The sequence below is a fragment of the Podarcis cretensis genome, assembly GCF_951804945.1.
Source record: "Podarcis cretensis genome assembly, chromosome: Z".
Lineage (NCBI taxonomy): Eukaryota > Metazoa > Chordata > Lepidosauria > Squamata > Lacertidae > Podarcis > Podarcis cretensis.
This window is the reverse complement of record NC_137184.1, coordinates 28,913,663-28,933,778: the sequence shown is the minus strand read 5'-3', so window position 1 is coordinate 28,933,778 and position 20,116 is coordinate 28,913,663. Positions and strand designations below refer to the sequence as shown.

General features: G+C 44.5%; 1 protein-coding gene across 1 annotated transcript in view; it reads right to left on the bottom strand.

The window, feature by feature from the left end:
* Positions 1-16,707, bottom strand: part of SH3BGRL (SH3 domain binding glutamate rich protein like) — a 38,256-nt gene extending 21,549 nt beyond the window's left edge. Inside the window, exon 1 of the mRNA XM_079961804.1 lies at positions 16,542-16,707. Within this exon, the coding sequence (XP_079817930.1) occupies positions 16,542-16,586 (45 nt within the window). The 5' untranslated portion in view covers positions 16,587-16,707. The remainder of the gene's footprint in view (positions 1-16,541) is intronic.
* Between the last annotated feature and the right edge of the window lie 3,409 nt (positions 16,708-20,116).

Below are 20,116 nucleotides of genomic sequence, written 5' to 3'. Positions count from 1 at the left end.
ATAAGCATCCTCCATCCCGGTCCACCCCTCCCCACACCGTTCTGCCTTCTTCTGGGTCCAAAAGGACCCACATGGCGGCAATAGCACGTCACAATTTGACAAGCCTAAAATGGTCTCCACCTGTACTTACTGGCATGTTTTAAACAAATTTTATATATAAATATAGTTTTAATTCTATCAATATTTAATTGTAATTTAATTACTGGTTTTTCTATGTTTTTAAAGATTCTTGTTTTTATCAGTAAGCCGCCTTGAGTCACATCAGGAAAAAGGCAGGGTATAAATTAACAGCAGCAGCAAGTAAAATACAGTTCCAAGCATTCTTTGGGTGGAGCTATGGCTGTTTAAAGAAGTATCACAGTGCCTTTGTATTATATTGTAGTCAGATGATCAAATTACAAATATAATAAGGATTAGAGAAGGCAGGCAGCAAGATGATAGATTTAGAGAAAAGTGGAACATATTTCATATCAACTGGAATGAAAGGATACAGGAAAGAGACAATAGATCCATATAAGCTATTGGGGAAGATAAAGACTTAAATATATCCAAGATCAAGTTGTCTACAAAATGTGCTTGGTTTGAGTAATTTCTTTTTAGTGCTGTGATTAGATTACAAATTAAATTGGAATGAATGAGCAGCTTGCATTGAATAATGCTGAATTTCTCTGAACAGTGTGCATTTAATATTTATAAAACATTTGTTTATCTGCAGATAGATGCATTCAGGCTTCAGTTTTGTATTCAATAATTATACTACTAAAATGTGCATATTTAAATTTTATTCTTAAGGAAAGCAAAGAAACTTTCACCTCAGGAAAACATACTGTATTTTTGTGTTTTAAAAAACACAAACAAAAATATACACTACCTAACGTCAAAGAGTTAATTTGGTGTGATACGAACACAACCTCTTATTGTCTTAGAAAAAGAAAAGTGTGGGGGAAGAACAGCAGAGTTGTGTTCTGATGCAAAAACCTAGAAGATCACATTGCTTCCGATAACTTGACAAGAAAGTAAACTAAAAGCAGCTGGTTTTACTCCAGGGAGACAGAGATTGTCAGATGGACCTCTCACTTGACACCATTTCAGCTGCATATGTATTTAACATGAGGAAGCCAGTATTCCTTCGGGTAGATAGGAGCCAACACAAGCTCTGCAAAATTAAACTGAGCATTTGTGCTGTCCAGATTTTATCCTAGCAAGCTTACTTAGTGCATGTAGTACAATAGACAGTGGAAAGGGCAAAATGGGAGGAATAATAATAATAATAATAATAATAATAATAATAAATGAACTAGGAGAGCAGAATTAGGAGTTATTTTGAAGACTTCTGCAAGGTATTCAAAGGAATGGTGAAGGGTAGCTTTATTAATGTAAGTGAAAGTTGCACTTTAGACAGGTATACTTAAAACTAATATTTATTCTGCGGCAATAGCCACAGTATGAAAGCTTGCCTGTGGGAATGTTTGTATGTTTTTAAAAAGCACTTCAAATTATCTTTCATTATACAACACAGCATGGGGACGCAGGTGGCGCTGTGGGTTAAAGCCTCAGCGCCTAGGGCTTGCCGATCGAAAGGTCGGCGGTTCGAATCCCTGCGGCGGGGTGCGCTCCCGCTGCTCGGTCCCAGCGCCTGCCAACCTAGCAGTTCGAAAGCACCTCCGGGTGCAAGTAGATAAATAGGGACCGCTTACCAGCGGGAAGGTAAACGGCGTTTCCGTGTGCGGCTCTGGCTCTGGCCCTGGCTCTGGCCAGAGCAGCGATGTCACGCTGGCCACGTGACCCGGAAGTGTCTCCGGACAGCGCTGGGCCCTGGCCTCTTAAGTGAGATGGGCGCACAACCCCAGAGTCTGTCAAGACTGGCCCGTACGGGCAGGGGTACCTTTACCTTTACCTTTATACAACACAGCATAATGCATAGAGTCCTTTATAAAAGCTGATGTACAAGAACAAAATATTTCCTGACCAAATTAGACGTATTAACTGCCTCCAAACATACATTGTCCAAATATTCCAAAGTTTGTTAAAATTGTTCAGAAAGTCTTATGCATGTTCCTCAGCCTCAAGAAAGGACTAATTTCACTAAAGAAACCAGCAGTCTACTGCACATTTTTTAAGAACTGTAAAAGAATTTTAACACTCTATTTGTCTTAGCAACAACCCTGTAGGGTAGACCACTGTTCCTATTTTCTTTTTTTTTTTTTACTAAAGATAATCAAAATGGACAGGCAATAATTTGTCCAAGACCACCCAGCAAAAAGCAAAAAACACAACAACCCCAAAACCCACACAGCTAAAAAAAGTCCTGAATCCATGATTACTCTATCTGCTAAGTTGGGGGGGGGGCAACTTACTCCCTCACAATATCTACTTTTAAATGAAATTTAACTTACAGGTCTTGTGCTGCTGATGTCTGGTGTCAGCTTCCTGGCAAAATTCACCTAGTTCAGAATTCTGTTTCTAAGGCATCCAGATAATTGCTTCTAGAATCAATTGCCCTCAGGCTCTCCTACCCAGAGGTTTACACAGAACAGCCTTCTGCAACCTGGTGCCCTCCAGATGTTAATGCAATAATGTAACATCCTTGTGGGCTCAGACTGGAGGCTCAGGTACTCTGGTATCACTGGTGGCCAAGCAGAAGCCTGTGGGAAATTAATGAGGGGGACCTCAGTGCAACAACACTCTTCCCCACTTGTAATTCTCAGCAACTGGTCTACAGAGGCATACCACCTCTGATACTGGAGCTAATATATAGAGGTCATGACTAGTAGTTACTGATAGTCCTTGTCCTCCACCAGGCATCCCCAAACTCGGCCCACCAGCTGTTTTGGCACTACAACTCCCACCATCCCTAGCTAACAGGACCAGTGGTCAGGGATGATGGGAATTGTAGTCCCAAAACAGCTGGAGGGCAGAGTTTGGGGATGCTTGTCCTCCATGAATATACTCCTTTTAAAGCCAACCAAGTTGGTGGCCCTTGCCAACCTGGGCCTGTGAAAGAAAATTCCACCATGTAACCCAGACAAATACGTTCTTCTGTCTGTCCTGACTTTCCCAACATTCAACTTTATTAGATGACTCTAGCTGTGAGAGGGCCAAGAAAAACTTATCTATCCACTTTCTCCAAACCATGCATAATTCTTTATTCTGTGTTTGTTTTAGTTGCTCTTGATATTGTGCTCTTCAGCTGCACAATATGCTTTCTGAGATGAAGCAAACCCAAACTGTATACAGTATTCCAAGCGTGTCCAACATTTGTTTAACAACGTTATGATACTGGCAGTTTTATTATCAATCCGTTTCCTAATTATTCCTTACCTGGGCTTCACCTTTTTTGCAGCTGCCACACACTGGGTCACAATCTTCATCAAGCTAACTATGAATCCAAGATCTTATTCCTAGTCTCTCACCACCAGTTCAGACTCCATAGGCGTATACATGGGTTTTATTTTCTGCAATAGTATGTGCCACTTTGCACTTGCTTTCATTGAATAACATTTGCTAATTTAATTACCATTCATGCAACTTGAAAAGATTCTTTCAGAGCTCTTTGCAATGCCCTTCTGTTCGTACCTGCAGTACAACTGAGTGTCATCAGTAAACTTGGCTGCCAAGCAGCTCAACCCAAACTAATTTATGAACAACTTAAAAAGCACTGGTCCCAATATGAATCCTTGAGGGACCTCACTTCTTAAAAGCCTCCACTGTGAGAATTGCCTATTGATCCCTACTCTCTACTTTTTCTTAAACAAGTTAGTGGTTAAAATTACTGATGTATAAGAGGACCTGTTCTTCCCCACCAACCCACTCAATGACTGCTAAGCTTATCAGGTGTCTTTCAGGGTGGTGATTAATCAACAGCTTTTTCAAAGTTTAAATACACAGTGTTGACTGGATCACCTCTACTTATAGGCTTTTCAACACTCTCAAAAGAAGTGTTCAGTGTTTCTCAAACTTGAGTCTCCAGCTATTGTTATGACTACAATTCCCACCATCCCTGACCACTGGTCCAGCTAGCAACGGATGATGGAAGGTTATACCTGTACTCCAACAAAAGCTGGGAACCCAAGTTTGAGAAACACTTGTTAGTTAGGCAGAACCTAGCCTTACAGCTGGAGCAGATTTAGGGTTTTTCACTGGTCCAAGGGAATGCCATCTCAAAGCAGGTGAGCTAGGTGCTGGGCTATGGGTAGGAGGCGTGAGGCTCTGACAGGGTCCTTGAGTCCTTCTGCCTCTGTTCCAAAGCCTAGCTAGCACTTTCCCAGCTTGGGGAAGGAGATAGAAGGGCTCTAGGTCCCTGCCAGAGCCTTTGTGCCTCCTTCACAAAGCCAGGTACCTCCTTACCCACCTTTGGGAAAGCTGCGCAAGGACTGGGGTGGGGTGGAGGAATGCCAAATTTTGCTCTCGCGCAGGGCAACATAGTACCTAAGTCTGCCACTGCTTGCAGAAGCCACGCCAGTTCCTCTCTATGTGCTATAATTCTACCTTCAATAATGCTTTCTATCTGGTTAGGTGGGGCCAAGTGCCCTGCTTGGTCATCTTACCCATTTCCATTTCCATTTCCATTCCCACCCCCACCCCCCCAATTTCAAGCTGAATTGCTAACTTTATGCCTGACTTTGAAATCAGAAGATCTAGAAAACCTGATTAATCTTTTTTGTGTGTGTCTGTGGATGTGCCTTTTGAGTTTGCATGTTGCCGCTGCAGAACCCAGCATCAGACATGCCATTGTTCCTCTCCTTAAAACATATGCTTGGAAACAAAGCACTTTAAAAAAGAAGAAGAAATAAAACAAGCATACGCTTGGGTCAAAACAACTAACTTCCAACTAACTTCTGTCTGCAATACAATGTGGCAAAACGTTATCAGGTTTCAAAAAGATGCCTTCCAGCAACCTCCTGCTTCTTTTTAAAGCACTGAGCACCTCCCAAATCATCATAGCCATAACCCCAATTACTGCTTTTCAATGTGAAGAGTCTGCCCTTTGGCAGTTTCTGAAATTCAGCCAAACCATGTTTGACTTTTACATGCTTGGAAATGGCTTTTTGCTTAGTCCAAAATAAACACCACATAAAACCTCAACAATTGCTGGAGGGCATTCACTGAACATGATGGGTTATCCATCCACTACTTTAAAAGTTCAGCAAAGGAATATGAACACAGCTGTAAGTTTGCCATCACATTGTCTACTACATCCCCATTGTGTTCTGGGATTCTGGCTTGGCCCAGGCCATTTGGTTATCACATTTTTAAAAAGTCACGGCATCCACCTAGAGCAGGGGTTGGCAAGGTTTACCTCACCTGGGCCGGTTCACTCCAGAGGAGATCTCTCCGTGGGCCGGATTCCATGTGCGATTTCTGGCACCGCAGAAGAGAGTCCCCACGCCGCACTGGTTTAGTGCAGCGAGCGGGGACTTGCTGAGCAGGCGACTCGATTTGGGGGCAGCTCGTGGGCTGGTTAAACAACCCCCATGGGCCGCTTGTGGCCCATGGGCCTTATGTTGCCAACCCGTGACCTAGAGCCTTAACATTTAAAAATGAAGGTCAAAGCTGTCCCAAAGGAGCAACTGGTAATGCAGAACTTTGACTGCTGGTGACCTAGGTGTAACCCTCACACAAGGCAACTTATGGAAAGTGTGGTTAGACTATGAACCCTTTCCCCTCTAGGCAGGCCTGTGGAACTTGTGGCACTCCATATGTTGCTAGGGGACAACTCCCATCAACTGCCATCATTGGCCACCTTAGCTGATGCTGATGGGAGCTTAAATCCAACAACATCTGGAGGGCCACAGGTTTCCACATTTGTAGCCTACTTGCTACTGGGATTTTCCAGTGAACCCAGGGAACTTTAGAATGAGGGCTGGGTGTATATGCAATGGGAGAGAGACGGTTATTATGTAGTAAAAATTCCTTGAGGGTTGTATATTTTTTTTAAGAGTCCCAGAACCTGTTAAGATGATTGAAATTAAAATAGTGTTTCTTAATAGTTTTGTGGAAGCACATATATCCATTTCCACACTGTCCTGAGTAGTGTTGTACAACTGTTGTTACACAGAAATCAAGATCTCACAACAACAGATATAGTAAATGGCATTTTAAGGGATCTAAAAGCTGGGATTTTAACTCAGCTGTTTGCTTAGGTCTGCCAGGAAACTTGTCAGAGACATTAAAATAACTGTGTTTCCCCAAAGGCTGGTTGCTGTGCATTTCTGTGCTGTCACTGGAACAATGAATGCCTTTCAGAAAAAAAATATACTGACCTAACCCACATTTATAGATATTGTACAGGCACAGCTGTATCTCAGTAATAGGTAGTACTGCTACCCAGTATTGCCAAAATTTCATGATTAGCCCACCTTTCCTGAGCTTTCTTTAAGAAAATGCATAAGGCAGATTTAAACAATGCATGTACATTTTCATTAAATGGTAGCTCTTGAAGCTTAAATGATAGCACCCAAATTCAAACTAAACAGCAGCAGTAGAATGGAAGAAATAAGTAGCAATGTCAAGAACCTCTAATATCTAACCACAACATCAGAGGTGGAGATCTAAAAAGTCTCACATTTACAACACAGTGATATCACTATAATGGTTACAGCTTCCTCCAAAGAATCCAGGGAAATGTAGTTTTGTAAGGGTGCCTAGAGTTGTAGAAGTCTCTTATTCCCCTCACAGAGCTGCCATTTCCAGAGTTCCAGGCAAAGAGGGACTAAATGTTAAAAAGATATTGCAGTGCTATAAATGTATGGTGCAGATGTGCCCCAAATTTCAGAACCAAAAGGTCCTTAATTCTTGTCATGAAAGGATTTCAGAACCAAAACACAACAGAAGAGGCTCGTCTGTACTGTATTTGCAGATCTAGGGTGAATGCAGCTGTGGCAGATGATACCCAGCTCTACCTCTCTTTTAAATCAGAACCAGTGAAGGCGGTGAAGGTCCTGTGTGAGTGTCTGGAAGCGGTTGGAGGATGGATGGCGGCTAACAGATTGAGGTTGAATCCTGACAAGACAGAAGTACTGTTTTTGGGGGACAGGAGGCGGGCAGGTGTGGAGGATTCCCTGGTCCTGAATGGGGTAACTGTGCCCCTGAAGGACCAGGTGCGCAGCCTGGGAGTCATTTTGGACTCACAGCTGTCCATGGAGGCACAGGTCAAATCTGTATCCAGGGCAGCTGTTTACCAGCTCCATCTGGTACGTAGGCTGACACCCTATCTGCCTGCAGACTGTCTCGCCAGAGTGGTACATGCTCTGGTTATCTCCCGCTTGGACTACTGCAATGCGCTCTACGTGGGGCTACCTTTGAAGGTGACCCGGAAACTACAACTAATCCAGAATGCGGCAGCTAGACTGGTGACTGGGAGCGGCCGCCGAGACCATATAACACCGGTCTTGAAAGACCTACATTGGCTCCCAGTACGTTTCCGAGCACAATTCAAAGTGTTGGTGCTGACCTTTAAAGCCCTAAATGGCCTCGGTCCAGTATATCTGAAGGAACGTCTCCTCCCCCATCGTTCTGCCCGGACACTGAGGTCCAGCTCCGAGGGCCTTCTGGCGGTTCCCTCACTGCGAGAGGCCAAGTTACAGGGAACCAGGCAGAGGGCCTTCTCGGTAGTGGCGCCCACCCTGTGGAATGCCCTCCCATCAGATGTCAAAGCGATAAACAACTACCTGACATTCAGAAGATATCTGAAGGCAGCCCTGTTCAGGGAAGTTTTTAATATGTGACATTTTAGTGTATTTTTTATCTTTGTTGGAAGCCGCCCAGAGTGGCTGGGGAAACCCAGCCAGATGGGCGGGGTACAAATAATAAATTATTATTATTATTATTATTATTATGGCCCGCCATGGTGGTGCTGTGGGTTAAAGCCTCAGCACCTAGGACTTGCCGATCGAAAGGTTGGCAGTTCGAATCCCTGCGGCGGGGTGCGCTCCCGCTGCTCGGTCCCAGCGCCTGCCAACCTAGCAGTTCGAAAGCACCTCCGGGTGCAAGTAGATAAATAGGGACCGCTTACCAGCGGGAAGGTAAACGGCGTTTCCGTGTGCGGCTCTGGCTCGCCAGAGCAGCGATGTCACGCTGGCCACGTGACCCGGAAGTGTCTCCGGACAGCGCTGGCCCCTGGCCTCTTAAGTGAGATGGGCGCACAACCCCAGAGTCTGTCAAGACTGGCCCGTACGGGCAGGGGTACCTTTACCTTTTATGGTTCAACTCTGCCCAGACCTCAAACATGATGTGGAGCAAGATCTGCCCAGAAGACTCTGCTAATAACTCTGAAACCATGGGATCTGGGTTTCCCTACCCCAGGAATGGAGGTCCCCACACCATCTACCTGGGCTTCTAGCTGACTCTTGTACTGCCTCTACAAACACATTCTAGCCGACAAAAACACTCGGGGTGCAAATCAGGGCCAGTGAGTGGTGTAGTCTGGGGACAGTCCCAAGGGCCAGGCCTGGAGGGCCAAATCTGGCTCCCGGACAAGAGATTCCCCATCCCAGTCCTAGGGCCATTGCAGGAGCAGAGAAGACAATGGGCCAGGCAGATCAAGGGCTGATTGAGGCAGGAAGGGGCACCAGCCTTCTGGACCTGAGGAAACAGACATCGCCCTTCGCACCAAGCCTTGAGCCAGGTCTCGGCCATTCTGCAAGGTTCCCAGCATCTGCTGCTTTAGCACAATACTGCTATGCGCCACCTCAATCTCCAAGCGGTGCGAGATTCCAAGGGTTGCAGGTGTGCCTTAACCCAGAGTCTATGTTCACTTTTGGACAAGGGGACACAGTCTTTATGATATATGGTTTGTTTACATACATTTACAACCATAGCCTTCTGTGGGAGGGTGGTTCCAAGCACCTCGTCCCAAGCAGCGCCAGCTTCTTCCAAAAGCAGCAGCATCCCTGCCTTGCAGCTTGCCTCCCTAACGCCAGCCCAGCCCAAGAAAAGCCACATCTCACCTGTGCTCACCTTGCTATCCTAAGCCCTGATTTTAGGAGAGGGGCCCTGGTCATCTGTATTATCACACCTAGTTATTTGATGCTTTGTTGTACTCAGTCCCCCCAGGCTCTCCCCTCAAATGAAATTAGGCTGACTCCATTACCTTTGAACCCATGTTGATTTCACAGAATTAAGGATGTCGTCCAGCACACTTAATTAGCCATCACACATGCTAATTAAAGGATTGGCAGGGCCTATCACACAGTTTAAACAAATCTATGACAAAACAATAGCTTCATTGTTTAGCCATTGTTAACATTGCCCTGCTTGCCATCAACAAAGTTATTTACCAAGTGGGAATTTACCTTGGTATGCCTGGAACTACCTGGAACAACTATTTCTGTCTCTCTATCTCTCCGCTTCACCCACTCCAGTTTGGTCATTTGCATTATCCTGCTAATGACCAGGAATATATATATACAGTATATGTATCAAGTGAAGTAGGGGAGGGAGCTGTTCCTATCGTTGGGCGGAGTGAGGAAGCCAGTGCAGCTGGTGGTTTTGAGTACCATGAAAGGGCAACAAAAGGTTACTGATTTAAATATTTACTTGCAGTGAGAGGAACCTGTGGGATTTCTCAGGTTCAAATTCCCACTCAGCCACAAAGCTCACTAGCTGGCCTTGGGTCAGCTGCTATTACTGGCTCAAGGTACCTTGCAGGGTTGTTGCAATGATAAAAAAATATTTGGGGAAAAGGGGTTGTATTTGCTGCTTTGAATTCCTTAATTGAAAAGGTGGGGTGCATAGAAATAAATAACTTGACCAGTCCTGAGTACTGTACTGTGATCCTTGACCAGGGGAAGGGGAGGTTGCTTCTCCAGAAAGGAAATGTGTCTAAGTTGCCTTTATCATCCTTAATCTTCCCTGGAAACACAATGTGGTGCACAGCCTCACCTGCTGCGCATGGGAAACAGAACTCTGAATGTTGTGGCATTAGCCCTTAAGCCTGAGTGAGTTTGTCAAATGAGATTTAGTACCAGACTGATCACATTATATTGCCCCTCTGCATCTCAGGAACAATAAAGATTATGGGTTTAAGTCTGTAAATATTTATTGGTGTGTGTTTATGTGTGTGTGTTTTAAAATGGCTCTTCTGGACCCTAATAACCTGTGGGAACTTTACAAGGAGACTGTACCCTGCAGGATTAAGCCATGCCATGAAAAGGACTAAGGAAACATGGGAGACCACACCCAACAGAAGGAAGGGGAAGGAACAGAAATCATACTTAAAAGGTGTGACTGGCAGATTGCCTCCCAGAAGGAAAACTGGAATCTGTGCCAAATGCCTTAGCTAATCATTTCTTAGGGTTTTTATTTTTTGTTAAGTCATTGTTCTGCTGGGTCATTTCACTGGGCAAAACATTCATCCAGTCAGAATATCAGGACTACTTCCAGACAATATTTTTGAAGTACAGTGGTACCTTGGGTTACAGGCGCTTCAGGTTACAGATGCTTCAGGTTACAGATGCTTCAGGTTACTGACGCTTCAGGTTACAGACGCTTCAGGTTACAGGCTCTGCTAACCCAGAAATAGTACCTTGGGTTAAGAACCTTGCTTCAGGATGAGAACAGAAATCGTGCTCCGGCGGCGTGGCGGCAGCGAGAGGCCCCATTACCTAAAGTGGTGCTTCAGGTTAAGAACAGTTTCAGGTTAAGAACGGACCTCCAGAACGAATTAAGTTCTTAACCCGAGGTACCACTGTATGGGGGCAGGGGGAGAGATCATCACCAATAGTAAATACCATGTTCAAAGGAGCAGAAACTACACTAGAGGCTGCTAACTGAGGGGAAATGTTGCTGCTGGTACTTTTGTGAAACCCTGAAAGGTCTATATCCCCTCTAAATCCACAGGGCACAAGAATCAGTGCTTTGTACTGCCTCAGCCTGTCCTACATTGAACACATCTCCTTAAAAATGCCCACGTGGCACTTGGTGCCAAGACTGAGTGACTACCCTCCCTATCCTGAGCAGAGGTGCAAAGAACTTCGCTCTGTGAGTGACTGCACTGGTGACTTTTTATTCCTATTGATGGGGCAGCTGTGTCATGGCTGCACCATTTTGTGCTTGGATTTCCCCACTATTTTAGATGCAGCAATCATTTTGCATTATGCCAAAATCCAATAGTGGCCATTTCTTTGTTTTGTCACACCCATACAGTGCTCAATACCACCACCCTTCCCATGACAGTCATTATGTGACTGCTGTCCACGGAATGTTCTCAAATTTCCAAATGTGTCCACAGGCACAAAAAGGCAGGTCATGCCTGAACTAGACAATAACTACCCCCCACCCCCATAATGTGCTCATTTATCCTCAATTGCGTCACATTTGTTTATTTGGTTTACACCATGCCTCGCTATTCAGAAAAAGTATTCTTTGTGTGTTGTCCAGTCGTTAGAGGTGGCAGTTTGTTTGTACTGAATGACTAATGTTCGTCATTACAAACAAACATCATCAGCTGCATGCAGTTGATTAGAGGCACCTGGCTTTGTAGTATGCAATGGGACTCACATATGAAAGGTTGCCCAGGCTATAGATTCCTATATAAAGGTAAAAGGACCCCTGACTGTTAGGTCCAGTTGTGGGTGACTCTGGGGTTGCGGCGCTCATCTCGCTTTACTGGCCGAGGGAGCTGGCGTACAGCTTCCGGGTCATGTGGCCAGCATGACTAAGCTGATTCTGGCAAACCAGAGCAGCGCACAGATATATACCCTACGTCATATCCTTTATGATAATTACAAATAAGCACCACCAATTGCCTATGGCAGAGTCCATGCACATGGATGCTAGACACACTTGCTATAGCACTCAAAGCAACTGTCAGTGTCTTGAGCTGTTTAAAGTAAGTACTCTCTGCTGTGTAATCCCTTTTGTTGTGTGAAGTCTACCCCCCTGAGGAGGGGGTAACATAATAGCCTATATAAAAGCCTAAGCTGCATGACCTATATATGAAGTGCATTATCAGCAGGCTGCATAAGAGGAAAGTTTTTTTAAAAAACAACAACAACAACAAAAACACATGCTGTTCCCATGCTCTTCTTATACCATAAACTCTATTCAAGTGGTCCCATCTTGCTTATTCAAAATGTGTACAAGTTTTCATTCCAAATTCAAAAGAGAATTGGGTCCAGGAGCTCATAAAGTTTGATATAGCTTGATAGTCACTCATTATTTATGGAACCAACCCCTCCATTAAAGTCCTTTGACGAGCACACAGGGCAGAGTCTTTGCTCTCATTTCTTGATGGGTTTTAGACAAAGAAAGCAAAATCCATCCAAATTTGCACTTTGTGTTGGGAGAGATCTCAGAAGCAATGACAGAGACTCACGCAACTTATCCAAATTCCAGCATTAACTAGGCAAAAAGAGCCTCCCCACTCCAGCGACCTCTGCATATAGCATAGAATTTGGGAGAGGGATGGGTTCTCTTTTAAACTGGGCTCTTGGAAAAAGCAAAAGCAGTTCCAATTCAGGAGTGAAGTACCTTTGGGCCTCCAGGTGTTGCTGAACTACAACTGCCATCCCCTAGCAAGCATGACTAATGGTCAGGGATGATGGAAGATGCAGTTTAGCAACATCTGGAAGGTCAAAGTTCCCCACACTGGCCACAGGCCACTGCAAATATAATACAATGTCTTATTAACACATACACGCAACATGAACATAAAGGTAAAGGTAAAGGTACCCCTGCCCATACGGGCCAGTCTTGACAGACTCTGGGGTTGTGCGCCCATCTCACTTAAGAGGCCAGGGGCCAGCGCTGTCCGGAGACACTTCCGGGTCACGTGGCCAGCGTGACATCGCTGCTCTGGCGAGCCAGAGTCGCACACGGAAACGCCGTTTACCTTCCCACTGGTAAGCGGTCCCTATTTATCTACTTGCACCCGGAGGTGCTTTCGAACTGCTAGGTTGGCAGGCGCTGGGACCGAGCAGCGGGAGCGCACCCCGCCGCAGGGATTCGAACCGCCGACCTTTCGATCGGCAAGTCCTAGGCGCTGAGGCTTTAACCCACAGCGCCACCTGCGTCCCTTACATACACACTGTTTAAAATGCAATGAAAATTAAACTAAACATTGAAACTTCCTGGGGTTACTCTTACATTTAGCTTGTTCAATTAATAAGGCACCTTTACAAACCACTGACATTGGGTTCAGAATCAGCTCAATTCTCCCAGTTCGCAGTACAATTCCTCTGTACTGTACTTTGCACAGAGGAAAACTTTACATTAGCGATCTGGGGCAGGAGCAGTCACCGTGGGGAACTTAATTTATGAGGCTCTCCATAAGGAAAGACCCCGATCTTAGGCTGCCACCTAAGATCAAAATTTGACTGATTCACCAAGCATTTCCAAATGGCAATGGAAGGAGCCATTTTCTTTGGATTTGTTTTTCAATTCGTTTTATTATTGGTGTTATCCACATGCAACCACAAACATGGTTGGTGTTGTAGACCAGGAATGAGGAACCTGTGGCCCTGAAGATATTTCTGGATTACAACACTCATCTAGGGAGGGGAGAATCTGACACCTCTGTTTCTCTTCCGTTTCTTGTTTTCCCATTCTTAAGTTCAGTTCTCTGCATTTCTACATCAACTGTTAATTACGTGGCTGGAGAACTGCATTGCAAAACTCTTTTTTTTTTTTTCAAAGTTTCAAAGATTGCTTTGATCACATCCATTTTAAGACATTCTTGCACCAAGATGTCAACATTTTAGTGTGAATTTTCCCAAACAAAACTAATTTCTGCTATGATTTTTGAGATCAAGTGTCAGCAACAATTGTCACCCTAAGAAAAATACCTACACCGTAAGCTCCTTCTTGCTAAAAGCAGTATTTTAGCAATGACACTTATAGCCATGCACAGGGCCAGCAAACCCTGGCATTCAAAATTGTGCTTTGTGGTTAGAATGGGCCACTCACATGGCAGATCTGCCACAAGTACCGTACATTTCAAGTTGGGAATTTCTTTCTTTTTAAAAGCCAGCTTGTCCTGGAGCCCGAGAGTTATAATCATACACTAACAATGTTCTAAATTTTCCAAGCGCTGGGTCCTTATGCGCCCGAAATAGCAGAATCCATGCACTAATGGGAGGTTATAAGCAGGTTCAGGGAACCCCAAGGTTTGAGCTAGTACAAACATCTTCAGTAAACAGAGAAAGGATGAAATGGAACATCCTAATCAGACTCATTCCAAACTGCAACATTTTGTTGCAGGCTTTATTTTATCATAGTTATATTCAGGTTCTTTGTCATATTATTTGCATTCCATCCTTCCTTCGAAGAGTGGCAGTGGGGACATATATGGGATTTCCCCACTTTATCCTCCTAACAACCCTGTGAGGTAGGCAGAGACTGGTACTGCACAAAGCTACCCATTGAACTTATTGGCCAAGCAGAGCTTAGAACCAAGGTACCGTATATACTCGAGTATAAGCCGACCCAAATATGAGCAGAGGCACCTAATTTTAGCACAAAAAAACTGGGAAAACTTATTGACTCAAGTATAAGCTGGTTCACCACACCACAAACCTGGTGGTGGCAGCAGCAGCGGCGGAGAAAGAAGAACAAACAGCCGGAAATGGCTGCTTTCGGGCTGCTTGTTCCTCCGCCACCGCCGACAGCCCAAAAGGGCTCCTTTTGGGCCGCTGCCGCCCACCTCACTCGAGTATAAGCCGAGGGGGGCTTTTTCAACATAAAAAATGTGCTGGAAAAGTTGGCTTATACTCAAGTATATACGGTACATTGTGTTCTAAATTATATTGGTACCAAATTTACTTCTTAAAGGACCCTCCAATTCCTTGTCCAAACGAAGCCACAGGGGCTACATCTGATTTACACACCTGACAATCAGGCACCTGATTTAGCTCTGTTTCTGAAGTTACACAAGCCATGTCTGGAGAATAACAAGATTTACACATGCACGCACACACATGCACACACACACTCCCTTTGAAGGGAGGTCATATAGAAATGTAATAAAAACAAGAGCATCCCAGATTGTAGAACTGGATACTGAAAAGCGAAGAAACGAAACAGGAAAGGAACATGGGGGAGGTTAATGCTTAATTTCTATACCAGAGGGGGAAATCTGAGCCTTTGTATTCTGAACAGCAGGACAAGCCTAAAGAGTGGCGTTAAGTGGATTAAACGGATGCTTACCTCCTGGATAATCTCCATGAAATAAAAGTGCTTTTGCCAAAAAGGGAAAAGAATGAGAACTGAAACCCATTCCTTCCCTAGATACAGTTTTGCCTAACCCCAGGAACATGGAAGTTGGTGGTTGCTACTCGAATGTAAGGGAAAGGCACTCTGTACATGCTAAGATGCACTCACATTATGCCTTCATGCATGCCAGCTAAACAGTTTTGTAGGTAGAAGGTCTGAAGGTGCAGATTAAGCCCTTCCTAGGTAAGCAAAAGATGACTTGCTGCTGCAACCCATGAATCACCAAATGCAGACGTCTACCTTGTTTACTCCACTTTTAAGTTTCTCCTAAAGTTATTAGTGAAAAACTTGCTAGGTTGCAAACAAGTTATCTCAGACAAGTACAGTACTTACATGGTTACGTGTTTGTACATATATCTGTGACAAATCAATACAATAAAAAAAATTTAAAAGTTGGGGACTGGAGGGACCACCCTAAGCAAGCAGAAGCAGTCTTGAATACTAGGATTCAGTACTGGAGCATGCAAAGTAATCAGTACAGATTAGAGTACTCCTTCCTCAAGGGTATTTGCAAAGAACTTTGAAGACTAAAGAGCACTATCCAAGTATGCTTCACTGGAAGCAAATCCTATTAAAGTCAATGGGAATTAAATTCCAGAAGAGGATCCATGTGTTGCTTTGGCAGCTGTAGACAGCAGCTGCATACCCATTTACCTGGGAGCAAGACAAAATGAAATTAATGGAACTTACTTCTGAGATGTCTATAAACATGTACATAATGATTGCACTGTCCAGAGTTTTGTGGCAACTGAAGAGAAAAACAACCCTACTGCATGTTTTCTCATGAATCAATCCAGTTGTTTTCAGTGGGAAATTACCCACCAGGTAATCAAGCACAGAGATAGTTGCCTTACTGTGGCATCAGCTTTCATAGTCTCAGCTTCTCATACTATGAAAGCTGATGCCACAGTAAGGGCAGGAAGTTGCACTGAGCACAACGGAGCTTGCCTCCGAGTAAGATTGCTTAGGATCATACTCATGTCAGCCTTGAAGATGCCGATAATACATAGGGTTGCCCCACCCCCCACCCCATCATAAAATGGCAGATAAACCCTGCTAAAGATTGTCCCAAATTGCTTGCTACAATTTGCAAAAGCCACCCAGCCCATATTTTTTGTAAGCGAGCAGAGGAAATAAAAGAAATAAGGAAGGAAAATGGGGAAATGCCCTGAATGTAAGAGATCGCAGTACTGTAGGGGGAAACGGGAGAGAGGGAAGGGAAGGAGCCTGCTGCTGCAACTTTCCTTCAGTACAAAGGGGTGGGGGAAAGTTAGGAAGGAGAACAGCTTTTGGGCGAGGGAGGGGAGCAGGAGCCGCTGGCTTCTCCTTACCGCTGTGGAACCTGATGAAGAAGCGATGCAGACTACGATCACCATCCTGAAGAAGGGCGCAGGCGCTTCTTTGCGATGGCAGAACGAGCGCAGGAGGCCAGGAACAGTGTCTCAGCCAAAAGCGAGCGCAGGAGGATGGGGAGAGAGAGAAAGCGCGCAGGCGAAGAGCCGCAGCACCGTGCAGTGTGGAAACACGGAATGCCCCGCCTCCTGCTACTAGCGGCAGCTGCTGCTATTGCTACGCATGGGACCCGCTCGCTGATCATCCAAACCCCGGAAGAAGCTGAGAGGGAGAGCGTGTTTGTATCGCAGAATCGAAAGGAAGTGGGGGAAATTGCAGGGGTGATACAATCCGAAGCAGAATTGCGAAGGCTCGCTTATTTCCCGCGCCGGATCTGCTGGGCCTGGGTCATTCATGGAGGGGCGGGGAACGCGTTGCTGTTGATTTAGGGGTAAAGCTCTTTTTTCCGGAACGGGGAAACTATTTTGTTCACTTTCTGCCACAAGCCCCAGAACCTTCAAAGCCGCTCCGAGGCATTTGTTAAAATGAAATGGCTTGCGTTCAAAAATCGCACAGATCAACGTGAAACCGCCTTAACGCAAGAGATGCCCCTGCTTCGGGGCGCTTACAATCGGGAAAGTTCGCATTATTAGGTCTAAGGCAGCCTTTTTCAATCTTGGGTTCCCATATGTCGTTAGACTACAACTCCCATCATCCCTAGCTAGCAGGGCCAGCAGTCAGCGATGATGGGAGTTGTAGTCCAACAACATTTGGGGAACCAAGGTTGAGAAAGGCTGGTCTAAGGCAATAATGCTTGGCTCTTGGTTTCAAATGCTTTGTTTAAATATAGTTTTAAAATGCCTGAATAAAGGGCACACCTGCAAGACAGTGTGCAAGAAATGTACTGTATAACAAAACATTCTGGTTTATAAAATAACAGTATTAAACCTCATTTTAAAAGAGCTGTATTATTATTATTATTATTATTATTATTATTAAATTTGTACAGACTTTTCATCCAAAGAACACAGGGCAGTGCTCTACATAACAATACAAAATGAGAACGCAAAAAAAGACAGTCAAACAAGCGTTTTCTAGTTTGTATCAAAAAATTTAAAAGGCTTAAGAGCATGGCTTAACTACAATGTGGTCATGTGCATTTCCTGTGGGAGGGAATTAAACAAATGTTGAGCCATCACCAAGAAGGACCTGTTCCTGGTACCTTCTTTCTTCTTTGGCGATCACTCGTAGCCAAGTAAGATTGTCTTCCATAAACACAGTTTTAACAGTGAGTCCATAAGTGACTGTGGAGGCCATTACAACTCAAGTCTACTCCTGATGGGCCAGAGAGCAGCACTCAAGAAACTGATCAAAAAGCCCTTACAATGGCCCAGAAAACTGGGTGAGTATTATTACTGCCGTGAGGCAAAAGAGGAGCTGAAGCAGAGAGAAAGTGTCTCATGGCAGATTTAAACCAGGGTCTTGGTGTTTTATAGCACGGACTCTTCACCCCCATTATCCCTATTGGACGTATCTGACATAAGAGATACGGTTGGCCAAGGGCACAATGAGCTGTGATGAGGCTGAAAGGCTGTAACAGATCATTGTCTTCGTGGCCCTATTGTGTTCATAATAGGTGCTGCAATGATGTGACATCGGGCATCTCGCTTTCCAGTATCAGCTTCCTCCTCTTCTTTTTCCTCTTCCTCCTCTTCTTCTTCTTCTTATTCCATTTCCAGTAGGCTCTCCTAACGTTCTCAGAGTGGCTTAAGATAAAACAGATGAAAACAATCACAATCAGAAAATGTAAAACAATATACAATACAAAATATCTAAAAATGCCTCATTCAATAACACAATTCATTTAATTTAATTTAATTTCATAAACTGCATATACTGCTTTATGGTTTGTTTGTTTTTAACCTTCAAATCAGTTTACAAAAGTAATAGAGCAGTAAAATTATTGGTAAAAAGCTGTTAAAAACAACAATTGAAATCGTCCAAAAAGTTATGAATAAACTTAAAACAAGTTAAAACACACACAGCAACATTTTAGATATCCAAGTAGGCTTGAGATAGGTCATTAGTCCATGTAAGGTAAAAGGTAAAGGAGCCCTGAACAGTTAAGTCTAGTCAAAGGCGACTGGGGTGCAGCGCTCATCTCTACTTTCAAGCCAAGGGAGCTGGCGTTTGTCCACAGACAGTTTTCTGGGTCATGTGGCCAGCATGACTAAACCGTTTCTGGTAGATGGAGGACTGTGATGGAAACCAGAGCGCACAGAAATGCAATTTAACTTCCCGCTGCAGTGGTACCTATTTATCTACTCACGTTGGTATGCTTTCGAACTGCTAGGTTGGCAGAAGCTGGGGCAGAGCAATGGGAGCTCACTCCATTGCGGGGATTCAGACCGCTGACCTTCCAGTCCAGGGATTCACTTCTGCAGCACCGGAAACTGCGTCGACACAAGACGCTGGAAATCGCAGTCACACACTCTCATGCACACCCGCGATCCGGCCCATGGAGGGGGCTCCGCGGCAGTGAACCAGCCAAGGTAAGGTAAGCCTTGCTGACCCCTCTCCGCAAGCCCAAGAGGCTCAGTGGTTTAGACCACAGCATCACCCACATCCCTTTTTACCTTAGTCCATTTAGCTCAGTCTTGCTTACACTGAGCAGAAACTTTCCAGGATTTGAGGCAGGGTTTTCTCCCAGCCCAACCTGGAGATGCTGAGCCTTGAACCTGGGATCTGGATTCATCAGCAGCGGGTCTTCCCCAGGTACTGGGGCTACAGCAGCTGCCCAAAGATGCCACATGTTGACACAGGGCTGGTCATGCACATTTTGGAACAGGTGGGTTCTGTCTTAAGGTCACTGTGCTCCAGATTTGCAAAGCTAGTATTCAGAACCTTGCAGTGCAGCTGCTCTTTTGGCCTAGCATAGATAAAATTTCTATTTGTACAACCACCCAAACCTCCTCCATAGAGGTCTTATCACCTCCCTAATCGGGATACTGTAACTTGCAAAGAGATTAAAGAATTGGCAATCCCTGAAGTTAAAGACTTGGTACATTTGACTCTGAGATAAAGTTTGTATTGAATAATATGAGTGAAGGAGAAAAGGAAAGGATCAGAACAGAAACAAAACAAAAGGGAAAGGGAAGAAATCCAAAACCTCTGGCCAACACCTACATTATGTGCTGCAGAACTTAACGTATATCAGTTTAGGGGAACAATTGTGTAATTAAGGATTTTAGTCTCCAAACAGGACACCAAAAAGACTCAAATTCCCAAAACTTTCCTGAAGCAAGGATTAGTTGTTAGTGGGCGGAACATCGTTTCTTCATGATGAGGAAAGGAAGTTTCCATGCTGTTTAGTTGACAAAGTCTTACTCAGAGTTTACACAATAAATCACCACGTGTTATGTTTATAATGCTTGACCTCAAACGTTACATTTTTTTTGCCTTGGTTCATTTTTTTTTAACATGGAAAAGCACACTAATGATGTAGCTGGCAGAGGGCCATAGATTCAATTGCAGACTTTCTTACGCTTGTATCGCATCTTTTTGTGAATATAAA